Source organism: Phaethon lepturus, unplaced genomic scaffold (assembly GCF_000687285.1).
Source record: "Phaethon lepturus isolate BGI_N335 unplaced genomic scaffold, ASM68728v1 scaffold17488, whole genome shotgun sequence".
Taxonomy (NCBI): domain Eukaryota; kingdom Metazoa; phylum Chordata; class Aves; order Phaethontiformes; family Phaethontidae; genus Phaethon; species Phaethon lepturus.
Window position 1 is genome coordinate 6,749 of NW_010559905.1, and position 15,964 is coordinate 22,712.

Genomic DNA, 15,964 nt, shown 5'->3' on the forward strand with positions numbered 1-15,964 from the left:
TTTACTTTTGCTCTGCATGCCTGGGGGTGTTGTTCACTTTCTTTGTCTGTTGTCTCTATTTCAGTGGTTCCAATGTTTCAAAAACATTGCATTAAATGAAGGAGGCATAAAAACACTAGGGAATCCACTTTCTCTAACAAGTTGCAACAGTAGTGGCACTGTAGAGAAGTAACAATGAGATGCACATACTAGTATGTATAGTGTTACAGGGATGTACACATGAGGTTAACACCACAAGCACATGATTATTTCCTGATACAAACATGTCAGTACAAAATGAAGTAGGACAAGCATAAGCTCCTCTGACACCTTGGTCCTTCTAGGAGACTAAAATGACACAAGTATTAAATGACTTGCCATAGGTGTTTTTTATAAAATTTTGCTGTTCTTGTCTTGATAATAGGATAGCCCTCTGTGTGTAAAATTCCACTGGAGATATGGCGCTGTAGTTTTTACTGCTTTATATCTAGCTGAGATAACACCTTGTTCTTGTGTGCATATGTATGCAACGAACCTATGATGCAGCTTACCAAGCTGTGTTGAGGTGAAAAAGTGCTTGCACTGTTGCAGTGCTGGGAGTTTAAATCAGTATTATCTCTCTATATAACCTCTTTTCCCAGCATAAAAATAATTGTAGTATAGTTTTTTTTCAAGCAGTGATAATAGAAAAATGAATTATTTCAATCCATGTTTTATTACCTCACCAGAAATCTTTAAATTGTTGTTTTGAAAAACGTGTCAACAAAAATCTGTTATGATCATACTTTAGCCCATTCATTTTTGGGGCAATGGAATTACTGTAAAGGATCCTTTTTTCTATTAAGAACAGTTGCTGAGATGACCAGTACTGATACTAAGTTCATAAAAGAAGCAGTATAGGATACTACAGTATTTGTTTACTGATTAGTAAAATGTTGGCATTTCTGATACTTCATTCTATCTTTTCTGATCGTGTTAATATTAGTATTCAGACAGTGCTAGTATTAGACAAGACGAGCATTAAACTAAAACCAACCAAAAAGCACTGATTCTGTTGAAGCGTGTGTAAGTTCATCACAGTAGTACTCAAGCACTTAAGCTGTGATGAGACCCTTTGTTCCTGAAGAAGTCTTTGTAATAAGTAAGGCAAAAATAACTATCTGGGTTTTTTTTTCCCCTCTTTGGTGCCTGCATCTGACAGAAAGCCTACTTTCTGCTAAAATTCTGTGGGAGAAGAATTATATAAGAAGATATTTATTTTTAATTGCAGTTGTCACATTAAGCTGCAGTGTTACTCACCAAGCAAAAAATTAATGGATAATGTGTGTATAAAAAGTAGAAAATGTCTTCTGAATTTCTCAAGATGTTTTATTTAATTTCTTTCTGGAATTGCCAGGATGTAACTTCTGGCTTTAATATTGATGGAATGTAGAAATTTCTTCTTGTTCTCACGTATGTGCTTACATAACATGTTAGGCTTTTTCTCCACTGGATTCCATGTTGTTCCCTCACACATCCATCTTTTCTTCTCAGACCTGCCTAGTCAACTTTTCTATTTTTATAAGGAAGTTGTTGCTTCTGTCCAAGGAAGAGCCCCTTGAAAATATACAACTTCAATGCATGGATAATACTGTTACACAACAGAAAGGCATGTTCCTTTGATGAAAATAGCCTATTCAAGACTTTCCTAAAATTCTCTAAACTTACTTACCTGAAGTTTTAATCAATGCTTGAAAAGAGAAGACATAAGCCTCAGAAGAACTTTTTTATTTGTCATTCTAATAGTGCTGTGTGCCGAGTGTTTGAAAATGTGTGCTCACAATTGTTATATAGGAAAGATCTGGATAGACATATCAAATGTGGGGTCTGATGTAAATTAGTAAACACATGAGAATAAAAACTTTATAAGGACTAAGATTTTCTTTCCAGCTTAGACTTTTTTTTTTTACCACGCTGCTTGGGTGGTGAAGTGTGCCCACTTCTGAAGACCTTCTCCTGTGGATTGTTTATGATAAATCACTTTTATTTTCTCATGCTCTGTACTACTGTGGTCTTCCAGAAGCAAGTGAGAATTTATGATTTGCCAAATGTTTGGCAGAAGGAGGATGAAAAGCCTTCTGCTTCTTGTGGAGAAGGCCAGGTGCTAAATACTGTAAAACTGCCATGGCTGTTTAGGTATTTGCTGGGCTTTCATCACTAACAGCTGAATGTCCCTTCATTGAACAGAAATAGAGTACGTAGAACCAAAAAACAGCGTTCACTATAGGCAATGCAGGAATTACTTTTTTTTCTTTGTACCTATGTAAGCTGCATCTTTTCTGTTATTCTTAATTTTCTTGCTTCTTACTATAGGGAAGTTAGTTTAAGGAAGCTGATGTTGAGTTTTCTTTTGAAGGCAATAGTTATACTTACCACTTCTAGAACATTCTGCTCTAAATATGAGCTACTGCCAAGAAGACTGCTCTCTACTCCACTGAGCTTATTTCTGATGGTTTTCTTCTGATTGTTCATGTGGAATATGTTTTCTTGTGGTCTTGGTCCCTCTGCTAGAGGTGTGTTTCTAGACTGTTTGGAATAGAAAGCCTCATAGTTGAAAGCCGTCTTGAAATTGCTATGGTGCCGGTAGAACTGAGTGGTATAAAGGTGGATCACCACTGGAGTACAGCAGTGATGGTGCTTGTGGTAATGGCACAAGGAGGCAGATCAGTATGGTCAAACCATTGCACTTCAGTAGAGAGATGGTCTTCATACAGTTAGATAAAAGAAAATGTTCTGGGGTAGCTTTTGCTATCTGGAGTGCCCAGTTAGACATCACTGTGGCAATAGAAAGCCTAAATTGTAGCTTTGAGCAGCTTTAAGTGGTTTAGATAGGCTTGTGTAGCAAATACCACCAGTAGAAAGGCAGCAGTGTCAAAGATCAACTTTGTCACTCCCAGCAGCGTCATCAGCCTTGTTCAGCTCTGGGGTTGCTGCCTGAAGCCTGGTCTTGCTTGAGCTGCCTGGCACTGAGGATGCTTCAGCCAGACTAGGAGCAGAGCACCTGGTGCTGTATTTGTGCCTTAGCAAGGCTACTGGCACCGGCTCAGTGCTTTGTTTGGGTAACTGCAGCTGTACCAGCCCTCTTCAGTTACTGGAGGTCAGCTCTGGGGTTTCTTCTTGCACAGGGGACTCTTTGCATGCTTTGCTGCTGAATGTGGTGAAACATAAGTTTTCACTTAACTTTTTCCAATTTTAAGGATTTTGGGCGTTAACTATATCTGTCCAACAGAGGAATGAAGGTATGTGTGTTCTCATGTCGACTCTAGTGTAGTGAGGAACAGTAGGAGAAGCAGAAAGAATCGGCTGTTCCTTAATTCTTCAACAGAGGCTGAAGGATTTGTAAAGGTGATGGTGTAATCTGAAGGAGTTGCTTGCTAGTTCGTTAAAAATTGGATAGAATCTGGAGATTCTGACAGAAGTGTAAGATGAAATAGCAGATATACTGCTGAAATTATGTAGTGTGCCTTGAAATGACAGTTGTTCCTGGAAATTAAACCAGGTTTAATTAATTAAATTTCTTGGTCTTTTACAGTCAAGAGCTAGCATGAAAACTGCTGCAGTTTTTGATAACTGCTGAAATGCACACAGAGCAAGCTATATTGGAAATGCTGTTTTAAAATAAATTAAAAAAAACCATGTGAACCCTGAATATGGGCAAACTAGACTGAAACTACTCATAATTAAACACGGATTTGCTATCTTTTAGTTTTCTTGTATGAATGAGTCCTAGTATTTTTCATGATGCCAGAAAACAATTGTTTAAAATGCTAACCTTCACAGTGTGAGTTAGACTGACCGTAGCAGGTAGGATGAGACAGTAACTGGCATTACTGCAGAGATTAATATTTTCCCTGATACAATAATTCAACCATAAAATACTTTTGCTTTTGAATGTGGATGAAGGCACAAGAGGGACAGACGTTTAAAAGTCAAAAAGACAAAAAAGCTTGATCTTTCTTAGGGATATAGCAGGAGAGCTTCTGAAGTTTCCATGTGGCTGCTCCTTTGAAATTATGAAGGAGGTTCTAGGGCACGGATAGTGGAGGGAGTCTTATTTTCCTGTTCTCTTAGCTAGCTTTTAAAACTTAAAAAAAGTCATGTTGCAATTCATTAGCAATGAGCATCTTTAAAGTTCCATGGGTGTCTTCCTCAAACCTGCAGAGTATACAAATAATGTTCTAGATTTGGCAGCAATACTTTAAGAATCTTTTTTGCTTGCAAAGCTGATCTATATTGCCACTAAAGTATTAGGTTTATTTGATCTCTCCCCACACAGAACCCTTCATTGGAGGTGCTGTTGGTGTTTTTGTACAGCTCCAGTCTTGGGGAGTGCGGCTGGGCAGTGTCTTCCATCTGTCTGTAGTACGGGTGCTGCTAGTCATTCTCCTCTTCCAGTCCTTCCTATGATTTCATCTGGCTGTACTTTTGCTGTTTCCTGTGCCTACAGCATGGAAATGGCTCACCAGGTTATGTAGTCTCTTCTGGAGGGAAAATTCCCATTCTGATGAAATTTGAGGGCTTATAAAATGCATTCCTTTAATTCTGCCACCAAGTCGCATTTTATTTCCCTTGAGGATTAGGATCAGGAAGTTGTTTCCAGGTGTCACCGGCTGGCTGCAAGTCTTCCCAGAAGTTCAAGTCAGATCGTTTGGTACAGGATGTTCTTCTGAGTTGGATGTGTGCCTTCTTACCTTGGAGCTACCAATTACTCATGCCTGTTGGCTTTCAGTGGCCTGGCCATACTGATTAGTGCCTTTATATTTGCTGTGGGTGTTTTTGCAGAAACTTAATTTGAACTGCAGCTTGTATACCATTGTAAACTCTGTTTTTTTTTCCTTTTTTTTTTGTATTGAAATAATACCTGCTTGAGTGTGTTGTGTTAATTATGACTGCTTCTTGTTGTTTTCTGTAGTCTCATAGTACTGAATTAATTTATTTGTAGTTAAAGTACTGTGCTTGTGCATCAAGGCCCTTTTTTCTAGACAGGGGATTAATTTATCTTATATCCTTTACACTTGCTTTCAGTCCAAAAGAGTTTTTCGTTTCCACTTGATGAAGTATGAGATAATGAAAATAGTCTTATGCTCTTAAGGAAGCTTTTAAAATGATTGTGCTTTGTGTGAAAGAACTTGAGATATTTTTAAACATACGTTTTTCTGTGTGTTACCCTTTAAAAGAACGAGTACATCCAGTTCAAAACTCTAATCGACAGATATATTTCCAAGATGTATATGCAAGAATATAGTTTTTTAAATAAGCTTGTCTTACAGGTTTTTTAGCTGGTTTATTTTCTTTCTGATATCATTACTTGCCTTGTTACTCTTGTTTCTAAAGTTCAAATCCTCATCGTTTCTGTTAAAACTTTTCACTTTTCTGCCTCTTTCTGCATTTGTGCTGTAACTTCATGCTGCATATGCTGTCATTTAGCAATCTCTTTCATAAAGTTTTTTTCATTCTGTGTACTAATATGTTTTTAGTTGTTTTGCTGAGAAGATAGGTTTGGAATACAGTATTACCAACCTTTTCCTATTCTACCCCCTGCCAAAAAAAGTATGTAAGAGACATTAGCAATTAAACTTTATTAGCAAGTAAACTAATTTTCTGAAACATTTTTCTTTTTTTCTTTTAGTTCCTGGAATAGATGGTGGTGGATTAGCTGATGCTAGTCTCACAGATTCCTACTTTAGCACCAGCTTCATTGGCGTTAATGGATTTGGAAATCCTGCAAAAAACAAAGTATCCCATGATGCAGGTAATAGCAGTGAATTGTATAGTGTTTCATTAGTTCTGTCTGGCATTAACACCAAGAAGGGAAAACTGTTCAAGCAGGAAAAATAGAGCCTTCTGGTATGTGTCATCTTCTAGGGTGTACAGAGTATATGCTCACTTTAATCTTGCAAATGGAAATGAAACAACATTGTTGCTTCAAAATTATTCTGGTTTTATTGGTACATATCTGAGCTGTTAGGTTGGGCTTTGCCACATATTAACTCTGTGTTCCTAGATTTCTTTTCAGGCTCATAGCTAATTTTGATCGTATGTTACTAAATATCTAAAAATTAGATTTTGAGACATTTCAAAGATCAAAAGTCACTGAAGCAAAATGTGAACTTTCCAACCTATAAATTACTATGCAAAAATTTCAGAATTTGTAAACTCAGTCTCTGGTGGCGTTCAGTGATGTTGAATTAACAAGAAAACATTTCAGAAGTTTTAAATGTATTTGTAGTGTTCTGTAGATGTTGGCATAGGAGCTCCAGTGAGGTGGAATTTATTGTGTAGGTAGCATTATGCAAAATTCACAGCAATAGGCTGTCATATTTAAAACCTAAATGAATATCTAGTGAATTAACACATGAAGTACTATAATAACTCCCTCAAACTGTTACGCTTTTGAAAAGCTGAAAAGAAGATGGTCTCTCCCTGTACTCAAAGGTTTAACAAATGAGTTTCTGGTAAATGAAAGAGAGCACAAGTCAAACAGTTCGCACTGAGTCCTGACAACAACTCTCTTCTTTTATATCAAGGAAACTCTTCTTATGAGCTTACTTTGATCTCAATTGTGGCTGTATTATGGATTGAAAAATAACTCAGCAAAAGGTGGGAAATAATTAGGTGTGTTCCCTTTTTTCTTTTCTTTTTTTTTCTGCATGTTTTCAAGAAGGATGGATTTTTCTCATTCAACAGAATTGCAAAACTATGGGAATGTTTATTACTGACAGTGGTGCATGATTTAAAAAGAAAAATTTTAACCTCTGATCCCAAAGTGTACTATTAAAGATGGAAGTTAGAAGGTTATTGCTTTATAGTCTGTACATTTACAAGTATTGGTATCACTGAGCTCATATAATTTTATCATTTTGGCACAAAGTCATTATGTTTTGTATCCTTAAACTGTATCCTACAGCAACACTGGTGTCTTTCTAAACACAATTTTATTTATAACCCTTTCTTCTAGAAAGGCAATAAGGCATGCATCTAACATGAATGCTCGTAGGGTTTTTAAACACTGTACTAATGCCTGTGAGATTAGAGTCAAGGCATTGTGTTTCTTTTCTCAAAAAGAGAAGAAATTGATGTGCCTCTTACCCATTGGAGGCTAAGGAAAATTACTTCAGAGGAAGGATTTTGTTAGTGTTGAGAAAGTGCTTACAGGCATTGAACTACAGTTTAAAAAGCATTCTTATACTGATCCCCCCCCCCCCCTTTTGAATAATGTAATTTAAGTTCTTATTTGCGTAGGTAAAGCTGGTAATGCTTTGTTTTGCTTGTGTGTCAGCTTCTAAATTAAGTCCATACTGACAAAGTTGAGTTGACAAAGCCACTCGGAATGTGGTTTTCCATGTCTTTCAGACCTTTGGAGAACAAGGTGAGGGAAAAATCTTTAGTGACTTTTATTTTAATTACTAGTGCTTTATGGTTTGGAATGGAGACTTTAAATCTGATAGATTGGTGGTTGTGTCAAGGATATACCTTTTGCTCTCTTTATGAAAATTTGCCCAGATTTTGTCATTTGATTAAACCTTTGCAAAACTGGTTTATATAGACCTGCTGGAGACTTCCTAGATGTTAGATAATTTCCCAAAGATGCAGTCTTCATTGACATGTTCCAGCTTGAATACATTCTTGTAGTTACAGCTCTGGCCTAATCTAGGCCTTGCCTGAACTCCGAGCAGGAAAACTTCCCTCTTTCCTTCTCTTCCACTTCAGACTGAGGCAGCATGGAAGTGGATCTGCATTTAATGAAAAAGACAGCTGCATCTGTGTTAATTTGAGCAGAGGGATATATAAAGGGAAAAAAAACTTATGCTGTGGGCTTAGAGAAACTGAGCTGAAGATAAGTGAATAAGGGACTTGGAAAGACTGAGTGAAGGGACTGGAACTGAGAGGTGATGTTGGTGGGACACTTGCAGAATGGGGACTGGAATTGCACAAGTGAAATGCACAGAAATTGGGACAAAGAAACAAGTTGGCATAATGCAAAGTTGGGGCAAAGTAGGGTGGAGAGAAAACAACCATGTGCCTATTTCTGTCCAGGGCCTTGAATCAAACTAAAGATACTGGAAATTAAGTGTTCTGCCATCAATGAAACATCAGAGATCTTCTGTAAAATCTCATTAGCTTCTTAGTTTTGTTTTTGGAGATGAAAACATCAGCTCCATTTACGAGTTACTTAGTCATCTCTGTTGGGTCTGTGCAGTTCACAAATAGATGTATCAGTGATGCAATATGAAGAAACTTTTTCAACTTGTTTTTAAAACTGGGAAATTGCACAAACATGCAAATAAACGCGCTGCTAGAAAAACACTAAGATACAGTTAGATGTTTAAGTATGTTAAGTTTAGGTTGCCAGTGCAGCCTTGAGGTGATACACTGAGCTGTATTCGTCATAACATTGTATAATTTTTTTCAGTGGGGAAATTATAAATGGGAATTATTCAGGACACAGGATGCATGGTGCATGCATAATAAGCATCCATTTGATAGTCGATTAAGTGTTCAGCTTACAGTTCCATGCCTTACTCCTGCATGCTGTTCATATCCTTCTTATGAAGACTGTTAGTTGGCAGTGTGCTTTCCTGTGCAGGTTACAATTATTGTATCTGACTTTGTGGAATGCTTTCCTTATGAAAGAAGAAAGTCTGCATTTTACAGAGGCATGGGAAGAAAAAGGATGGCAATTAAACACACACAGTGCTGGCAAACTAGAAACTCAGAGTTTTTGAAACTAATCTGTGCAGCTGGAAGGTGAAGAACAGAGTTAGCGACCACATGTAGAAAGTTTGGCTCAAGTTGCTTAACTGGCTTCAATCTAGCAAAGATAGCAATAGATGCAGTCTCTTCTGGGTAATGCTCATTTTCTTTTACCGTGAGATAATCTTCCTGCAGTCAATGCTTTATTCACTAGATACCTTCTAAACTAATCATCAGGGATTCAACAGATGAGTAATTTTGACTAATTGATCTCCAGAATGTATTTATGTCAGCAAATAACTGAGGTTTGTTGAAAAGAATATGTGATTGTGTATATTGGGGTAATCATAATGCATATGTAAAGGAGCCAACTGCCTCAAGCAAAGTTGCATCCAAATTTTGCCATCGTCATGTGTTTGTGTGCAGTGCGTAATCTGTGTTATGGTGTTAAGCAGCAAAAGGAGGGAAAGTAAAAGTGGATTGTATCATGACGAATTGAGGAGGCTTTGATAATAAACGTAGATAATAAATGTAGGTGACTAGTGGTCAACATTTCTGCAGAACACATATTTCTGACTGAGATTTCACTTGTATTTGAAGAATATTTTATGAGATCTAGAACATCTCATTGGGGTTAGATTAGTGGTAGAGATGCAATTAATGGCAATGCTCAGTTTGCAGTGAAAAAAAGAGTAAAAATCTTTGGTACAGTTTGGGAGAGGCAGGATTTTTGAAGTGGCTGTGGCTCATTCTTTTTTTTCTTCCTTTCTGAAAAATGTCTCTTTGCTTCATCCTTCCACTACCTCAAAGGTCTTTGCTGTTAGCCAACCTTTCATTGCCCCCTGTTGGCCTCTTCTGTTGTAACTAACTAGTTTCCTATTGATTGATAGTCTCCTGTCCTCATTGGTTTGCATTTTTCTGTAATACAGCTTTGTTTCATGTGTCTCTTCTTCCCTGAATCTGCAAGTGCTTTCATATGCTACACTAGCAGTATTGGCTTCCAGTTTATCAAAGCATATATTTTCTGTTTTCCCTTTCCCTAATAACAGAGCAAGCCTGCACAACACATGGCCCACAGGCTGCATGCGGTCCTTGAAGCTGTTCTTTTTCTTTTTGGCATAGCAGCAGCCAAGAGACAGTCAAAGGTGTGGTTCAAGAAGCAGCTCATTGCTTTTGGCTTTCCCAGCAGTGAGGGGGCAGGAGCTGGCTGGCCACGGTGCCTCTGATGCTTGGCTGTTTGATCAGTCGCTCTGCATGTGCCACTTGGCTAGCTGGTGTCTTTGTTGCTCTGGCATTAGTGCTGCCACTTGACTAACTTGTGCCGTGGTCAAAGATAGAGGTGGTGTGGGAAAGGAGCTTTAGCAGTGTGTAAGGCCTAAGCTACTGTAAATGCTGACGTGAGTGAGTTAGTTTCCTGTGAGTGGTGCTTCCTGCTTGAACAAGTGGAACACTGAGTGGTTAACCACCATACGGACCATAGAACAGGTCCTGACTTGCAGCAGCCTGATTCTGGATCAATATTAATAGCTCTGCATAGGTAATGCTATACCTTATAAAAGTGGAACATTGTTGGGGGCTAGTTGAAGTACCCGCTAGGGTGGTGGTACCTTCCTGGCCAAGGATTCTTGATTGTAAGCTTTAATGTCTGTTTATGATATATTGGTTGGGTTTGCTATTGGTATAATAATAGGCTGCACTATAACTGTAATTTTTGTTGGAATGTTGCTTTGGCTGTTAATAAAACAACATTTGCAAGCTGCAATAGCTGATGCTGAAATTCAGTATTTGCAACTTTGTGACACTGACCACTAGACATAGATCTTGTGAACATCCAAATCTAAAACCCGAAATACCTGGGCAGTAGGAAGTCTACTGGGGAATGGGCCGCATATTGCTCCTGGGTGGTTGCTATTAAGCTGCTGCAGGAAATGTTCAGAGCCCTTCACTCAGCTGACTGAACCTTTACCAGGATGTAACCCTGTCCCTACTAAAGGGACCATTATTTTTCATGTTGCGACACAGTATTATATTGGGATGGTAAAAGGATATGTGAATAATCGGAGGGAATTTATAGCAGGATGAGGCAGAGGAGTTCCTTGATGTTAAAACTTATAATATCATATTAGAATTGAGCAATTTGGTTGTAAGAGCATAAAATAGTAGAAGGTGTCTTCATGTATGTTACTTCAGAAATCCAGTTTTCCTTATCCTCATCCTTATAGGATGAGATTTATAACCATGTGGCTTCCATTGGACTGTAGGTCATGCAGAAACTAAGAATCACAGCTTTTCAATTAATCACTGTAATCAAGATAAAAACAGTCTTCAGTACTAAAGTTGGCAAGGCCAAACAATGGGAAAGAATTGGTCTTGCTTGCTTTCACCATGCTGATGCTGGTATACTAAGTGTTCTTCAAAAGCCTGAGAAGTAGAGACCATGCTTACTTCAAAGCCTTGCAGCTGAATAAACACAAAGACCTTTGTTCCCATTGCTGCATCTGCCAAGAGTCGAGTAATAAAACCCTTCGTATAGCACAGAAGCTTCTAAATGTCTTCAAATTTAACTGTTGAGAACTGAGTGGAACTGTGGACGTGCTATTTTATATTTAAAATTATGCAGTTGTTTACATAATGCTTTCTGAAGAAATCCAGTTACTTTAGTTCAGACAGTTGTGAGCGGGATATGCTGTAGATGGGTGCCAGATATGCTAACTGTTGAAGAGAAGTTTTGGATTGTTTCAAAAAGAAAGTAAAAGGTATCACGCTTTGTAGGTCACAGAATCTGACAACGAAACAATGATTTATTTGGTTGTGACAATCTCATTCTTTTGCAGGATGATTTCTTTTATAGTCCAATTAACATTATTCTAAAAATTACAAAGACATATTCTGAAGTATAGTTCCAGTAGAACAGTATTAAGATGAATAGCTTGTGACATACTGCAAAATATTTTGAGATAACATACTTAACACAGGAATAGACCTCATATTTTCTGATATAAATATTTTCTCAGGGTTAGGGTGAGGAATATGGAGATGAGGGAATAAATGCTACCTCTTAGGTATTTTGGGGAAAAGAAATGGAGAGAAGAAAGCAAACCCCCTCACTTAAGATAAGTCATGTACCATAAGCTATGTAAAACTAGATCTAATTGTATGCAGCAAAGCTTTATTCATTCTCTGGCTTGATGAGAATTTTGTAACTATATACTTTCGTGGAGGGAGATGAAAGCAAAGCAAACTTGTCCTAAGTGCAGTTACAATTTTGGGTTTCACTACTGAACATTGAAGGGTGGAGGCAAGGTGGTGTATACCTTTAGAAGGTGGGAATATTTCTTGTAACACTCCTCTTCCTGGCATATTGCACCAGGGAGGTGTCGGAAAGAAGGTGAATGGTGTCCTGAGCTGTATTAGATAAAGGATTGCTAGCACGTCAAGGTAGGTGATCCTTCCTCTCTGCTCAGCACTGGTGAATTCACACCTGGAGCTGGGCTTCTCAGTACATGAAAGACATGGACATACTGTAGACAATCCAACAAAGGGCCATGAAGATGATGAGGGGACTGGAGCATCTCTTCTGTGAGGGAAGGCTGAGAGAGCTGGGGCTGTTTAGCCTGTAGAAGAGAAGGCTTGGGGGAATCTTATCCATGTACATAAATACCTGAAGGGAGGGTGCAAAGTGGGTGGAACCAGTGTCCACCCTTGGAGATATTCAAAAGCTGTCTGGACATGGTCCTGAGTAACCAGCTGTAGGTGGCCCTGCTGAAGCAGGAGGGCTGGACCAGTTGGCTTCCAGAGGTCCCTTCCCAACTCAACCTCTCTGTGAGCCTGTGAAAAGTATCTAATCCTCAAAACTATTATTAAAATAGCAACCTAGTATGAAAATTATTTTTACAGTGATGCTGTCGATCTGCTGTCAGTGTTGTTTTAAAGCCTATGTGAAAATACTTCTTTAAAAGACCTTAACTTGCAGAGGTTCTGAATAGGAAACATTGTATGCAGTAGGCTATCTTACATCTAGGTAAGATAATGGTGCACTTCCACAAAAGTTTAATTTTTGACACAGTACCTTTTCACACAGTCTTTTCCTAAGAGGAGGTGAGTTACATTGATTAATCCTGGTGCTTGAAGAAACTTCTGAACAAGCATATTCCCCTCCTCTAACTTAATTGCTTGAATATTCAGGTATTAACATAGTATTCTGAAAAACTTGATTTCTCAATTGTTCTGTGAAATGGAAGAGCCTGTGTTTTGTTACTGGTGGAAGGTTCAAGAGTGAAATACTTTAAGCTGAAGCCTCAGGTTAAATTCTTGGAGAGGGATGAATGTGACAGTTTTGTTCTGCAGTGGATTTGAGATGTGAACAGAAACAACTTTTTAATTCCTTTAAAGGGACAGGGGCAGGATGTATGCCAGTCACCCTAGTTGAATTTTAAGTAGTGCTTAAAGAACCTCAATAAATCATAGCAATAGGCAGGCAAAGATGGAACTGAGTGACATTGGTGTGGTGCTTGGCTATGACAAAGTTGTCTTTCTATATTAATTTCTGTATGGTGAAAGTAATGATGTACTAAAAAAGTCTGAAGCTGTCATGTGTGTGCTTGCCTTGCCTGGCAGGCTAAATAGGAGTGAATAGTTAGTTTTCTTCTCGTGTTAATGGTTGCTTTTACCTTTCTGGAGCTTTCATCTTTTGGGCTGGAGGTTCTTGGGATTGCGTTCTTCTTGAAACTGAATTTGTATGAAAATGAGTTCAACACCATTAGAAGAGATTGACAAGTGTTATTTAAAATCAAAACTGCCTTCTGGAAAAATAAATAACAAGTAGTACTTGGGTTTTCTTTTCTTTTTTTCTTTCAAGACATTTTCAGCCTGACTTGGTGAAAATCAGATACAGGAATAACCTTCATTAAGACTAAATGCTTTTGGATGTTGTAGAAATTTTAATATTAAAACAGTTTAAAAATCCTTTCCTGATTACATTCAGGACTTCTATGAATACCCTTAAGGTAAGAAGCTTGTGCATGTGTAATAAAAGTGAGCAAAATGAAAAATTTGTGGAAGTGAGTGGTGAAGTGGAGGTTTTAACCTCACTCAAGGTACAGTTTATAAGCAGTTCTTAAAGCAAGAGCTGCCCAAGGTCAGTGAGAGAAGCTTTGGTTTCTCAGAATCCTGGTTCATCTGAAATATGTTTGCACCTTGAACAAGACTTGACTTTGCAAAAAGCACAGTTGATGTTCATAGGCTTTGTTTGGACTGTGCTTTCAGAATCCTGAACAATCTGTTCTGTTGCAATCTGTTGTCTCCCTTGCATGCACTGTTTTTAGTGATCATATCAGCACTGATTTTCATCGCCGCAGTCACCTATTCACATTGCAAGTCTGTTGATTGAATGTTTAACTCCTGTACTTGAAGAGGCAGAATAATGATGGCACAAAAGTGCTTGGTTCCAAGTTTAAGCCATATGCAAATTTTGTGCAAATCTGAAAGTTTCCCTTCAGGAAATGTCGTCTTAAACCACTTCTTCTTATAGGGATCAGTGTGGATATATCAAATGCCAAGAAAAGTTGCATAAGAAGAAGGCTTTTTAAATATTTGTGAAAAACTATTTAACTTCTTTCCATTGCTTAGTCAGGAAGGGAATATGTGTGAATAACTGAGCTACTATAAGCAGAAATTATTTATTTTGATGTATTCTTATTTCTGTGATGGTGAGGAGAATGAGCATCCCAGAACTTGGGCAAGATTGTTAACTTAGTGAGGGTCTCCCAAAGTGTTACCTTGTTTTGTAGAAAGGAGTAAACTTTGTTTCACTAGAGGTATCCCTTTTGTGTAAAGAATTAATTGTTGATCGCTGACCTTTTAGTGAGAGTTACATTGTGTCACTGTCAGTTCAGTATTTTTAGGAATGTGAGACAGATGGCATCAAATAAGGAAAGAGCGTATAGCAAACAGCTTTCTTCAAGTCTTGGAAAAGCTAAAAGTTTACATAGTATTTACGGGTGGTGTACATATGTTACACATTGTCCTAGGACATCTACATGTGCTGTGGTTCTGCTTCATATAGTACTGTGTACTTTATTGAGGGAAGAGTTGTATTAGAGAAGCCTGAATGATTGTAGAAAGCTTGATGTAAGCAGTGGAGCACAGATAATGGAAATAATACACGGGGAATAAAACACTGAGGGATTGAGCATGTTGTTGAGAGGGTAATGTTTCAAGATACCTACTGAAGTACATAAAGTTAACCAAAACTTTCTTCAAGTTACTTTTCTAACAGTGCAGGCTATTTGGTTTTGAGTTGTTTTTTGTTTGTTTGGATTTCTTTTGGTTTTGGTGTGTGTTTGTGTTTTTACAACTTGCTTTCCACATAAAAACTACTTTACACAATCTGTTCTTTTAGATACAGGTATTAAAAGCTGCAGCTTCTGGTAAAGTCAGTGGTAATGCGAGAACTGCAAATGTTGAGAAACTTGAATTGTAGTAGGTTTACAGTTCTACCATATTGGATAACACTCCAGCTTCTGTTGATTCTCCTCTGTTCTTACCAAACTCTCTCCGGAATATTGATCTTTCTGGTCAAGAATTAGATGAAGAGGCGCTGAAGTATAATGTAGTAAGCTTCTTGCCCTCTGCCATCAACATTGAGATTGGCCGTTGAAAAATGTAAGCATAAAGAGGAACTTCTGTGACCAGTTTTGAGTCTTAGTCTGTGTCTAGACTACTAAATTAAACATGCCTGGAAACTTTCCTTGATGCTTAGGGCCAGCTGGCACAAAATGGCTTGTTTGTGCTGGTGTACGCTCTCCCGGTAAAGCAAAGGCTGCATGCAAACTGTCTATTTGAACAGATCTGAAATCTTTTCACTGCTGAATAGTGCCTGGAAATTGGCCGGGGGAGTCCAGGTTGATGTGGGCCAAAAGCATGCCAGGGAATTTTTTTAACAAATTACTGGTAGTCTCACTTAGTGGTGGAGAACACTTCATGACCTTGCCTTGCTTTTCTTCACACACTTTTTCTTCCTGTTGGGAAACAGGAAGAAAATGGTCAAAGAAAATAACAAGCAGGAGTAAGGAGAGACACTTTTAAACTTCTGCATCAAAGCAGTGGTAGCTCTTAGAGCAACACTGCTTCACTTAGTCCAGTTTATTGCTAGCCCATATCTCTAGAGGAATGTAGGAGAAGCAGGTGGAGCCTAGGAGGAACATTGAGAGGGTTTCAGATGTCCTGCTGGCTTAAAAGAATTGCCCAATTT

General features: G+C 38.2%; 1 protein-coding gene across 3 annotated transcripts in view; it reads left to right on the forward strand.

Annotated features, from left to right (window-relative positions):
- Window positions 1–5,647: 5,647 nt before the first annotated feature.
- The window catches only part of PAN3 (PAN3 poly(A) specific ribonuclease subunit), a 68,979-nt gene continuing 58,662 nt past the window's right edge, over window positions 5,648–15,964 (forward strand). Inside the window, exon 1 of one of the 3 annotated variants that reach the window (XM_010293528.1) lies at window positions 5,648–5,770. In XM_010293528.1, the coding sequence (XP_010291830.1) occupies window positions 5,678–5,770 (93 nt within the window). In that variant the 5' untranslated portion in view covers window positions 5,648–5,677. The remainder of the gene's footprint in view (window positions 5,771–15,964) is intronic. The other 2 variants (XM_010293529.1, XM_010293530.1) reach the window with 2 other exon arrangements.